General features: G+C 34.1%; 1 protein-coding gene across 1 annotated transcript; it reads right to left on the bottom strand.

The window, feature by feature from the left end:
• Positions 1-1298: 1298 nt before the first annotated feature.
• Positions 1299-2195, bottom strand: LOC110114395 (zinc finger MYM-type protein 1-like). The gene is made up of 2 exons (XM_020847258.1): positions 1718-2195; positions 1299-1636 (listed from the first exon to the last, which is right to left on the bottom strand). Exons 1-2 carry the CDS (start codon positions 2193-2195, stop codon positions 1299-1301), a joined length of 816 nt encoding a protein of 271 aa, XP_020702917.1.
• Between the last annotated feature and the right edge of the window lie 565 nt (positions 2196-2760).

Here is a 2760-nt window from a genome sequence, read left to right as displayed (position 1 = left end):
GATGGAAGGTGATGTTATTACTTCTGGAAGAGTTTGACGGTATTGCTTCCGGTAGATGAAGGCAACAGTAGATTCTTGAGAATATGAGAGGTGTAAGTTAAGAAAGGGCGACTGAAGATACAGGAGAATTTGAAGAGATAGAATTGAATAAGAAAATATGAATGACCGATTCTAAAATTAAGAATTATAAGCATATATAGATTTATACGGACACATCTTTAAACATTAGAAGGCAAGGACTTAGAATAAATGTCGATAAAAAAGAAATCTCTTAACTGCATTATTTAAGAAGACGATTAATTTATGAATTGATAATTTCAGCAAATAAAATATTTTGATAAAGTCAAAAATGATTTATATATGGAATTAGCATTTTTTGAGAATAATGCTGAAGAAATCGACATGGAAGGATGATTAGTTTGGAAAAAAATAAAACAGTGTGTAGAATGGAGGTTATCAATTTCCATGGGCGTTTTGTGAGGAAGATGAAAAAAAGTGGTTAAGTTATGGTAGGATGTATTAATTAAATAGAGATTTTAGTCTTTGAAAAAAGGAACTCATACATGCAGTGGCGGAGCCAGAAACTTTTTGTAGAGGGGGCACAAATTCCTTAAAAAAATTTTCCCTCAACTTTTTTGCATCCGGGCTTGGGACCGGCATAGGCAGTTTTAAAAATTTTTTTAAAAAAGATTGAATATTAAATATAAGATAGAAAATACTTACAATTTATAACGTCTGGTCTTCATATTTTGAAAAAGATTAACTATTACATCATTTTCAATACAATCCAATATTTTCTTCTCAATATATGCGAGTAAAGTATCATTCATCCACTGATCTCCAATCCTATTTCGCAGTCGAGTTTTAATGATAGCCATTGCAGAAAATACTCTTTCTACTCCTGCTGTTGCAACCGGCAAAACTAAAGCGAGTTTTAATAGCCTGAAAACAAGAGGATATAAAATATCTTTCTTGTTCTGTATCATTGTCTCAGCAAGGTGTCCAATATCTTTTAACAATGAGAACTGTGAATCTGACTGCATATCCATGATATAAGTTTTCAACTGATTGTCCAGAATTTTCAATTCAACAGAAGTAAAATCACATGGATAAAGATGTGCCATTCGAATTAATCTGTCTTTACTGAATGCACAAAAAGATTTAGATGGATTCAAACAAGCAATAGATAAAAGTAACTCAGTATTCGTCTCTGTGAAACTATTATTTAACTCTTGAAGTTTCATATCAATAACTGTGTAGAAAATTTCAACTCTAAAGTGATGTAAATTTGTCATTTCTTAAGCTCTACGACGAGGCCGTCCCCGAGCAACCCATCTATCATTCATGTCAGGAATATCTATTTTGTGTTGCTCACAAAAAGAAGTCAGCTTGGTGATGAACTCTTCCCATTTGTAATCTCTCATAACTTGCAGCCTTTTTTTACATATTTGAACCAAAGACATGGCATTTACAATGTCTTGTTCTTTCCTTTGCAAAGCTTGTGATAACTCAGCAGTTATACCAAGTATATCCTTCATCAATAGTAAACAGAATGAAAATTCAAAAGATTGCATTGTCCCTAATAATGCGAAAGCCTCACCTTTTTGTTCAGAACTAATACCATCTTCAACAACCACTTATAGAATATCAATAACTGAGGGGAACATTGTAATCAATCGAATAATTGATTCATAGTGTGTTCCCCATCGTGTATCACCTGCCCTCTTGAGAGTTATTTCTTGATTCAACCCTTGTCCAGTCACTAGTTCTCCATTCTGTAATTCCATTAAAGTTCTCTCCCGTTGCTTATCTCGAAGTTGGTCACGTCGCTTGCATGAAACCCCCACAATATTCATCATATTTGAAATTACTGAGAATAAGAGAGCAATTTGAACATGATTTTTGGCAACATATACTAAGGCTAACTGGAGCTGGTGTGAGAAGCAATGTATGTAATGTGCTGCCTTATTCTCAGTGAGAAATAATGCCTTTAACCCATTAAACTCCCCTCTCATATTACTTGCTCCATCATATCCTTGACCAGGCAATTTGGATATACTTAAACCATAAGTTGAAAGTAATTCTTCAATGGATTTTTTGAGACTTTTGGCCATTGTATCAGGAACATGAATAATGCCCAGAAAACGTTCAACCACCTGACCTTTTTCGTTAACGAATCGAACCACAATAGCCATTTGCTCTTTTGAGGAAATATCGCGTGCTTCATCAACCAAAAGAGAGAAGTAATTTTCTCCAATTTCTTTCTTTATGAAGTCTGTGATTGCAATCGATATAGCTCTGGTGATATCCTTTTTAATTTCTGGTGCAGTTAACTTTAAATTTTCTGGAGCATTTTTTAGCACAACGTTATTAATCGCATTGTTATGTTCAGCTAAAAAGTGCAACAGTTGGAGAAAATTTTCTTGATTTCTGGATGTGTCAGACTCGTCATGGGCTCTAAAAGCTAGCCCTTACCTTAAAAGAAAACGCACACAATCAACCGATGCATTTAGACGAGTCCGATATGCAGTTGTGGCATAATCTGTTTGCATATTAAACATAAAACCAATATGTTGACTTTGATTCATCAAGTCTTCGCAGTTTCGTCGTGCAATATTGTGCGCACTATTATGACCCCCAACATGAAGTTAAAATCTATTTGATTTTTTCCAATTTGAAAATCCATTCTTATTGAATGCATCATCATCCTCATTTCCTCTGCCAACTGCTTTAAATAGATAACAATATAAATAGTAAGCC

The sequence above is a fragment of the Dendrobium catenatum genome, unplaced genomic scaffold (assembly GCF_001605985.2).
Source record: "Dendrobium catenatum unplaced genomic scaffold, ASM160598v2 fragScaff_scaffold_416, whole genome shotgun sequence".
NCBI classification, from domain to species: Eukaryota; Viridiplantae; Streptophyta; class Magnoliopsida; order Asparagales; family Orchidaceae; genus Dendrobium; species Dendrobium catenatum.
This window is presented reverse-complemented; position numbering and strand designations above follow the sequence as displayed.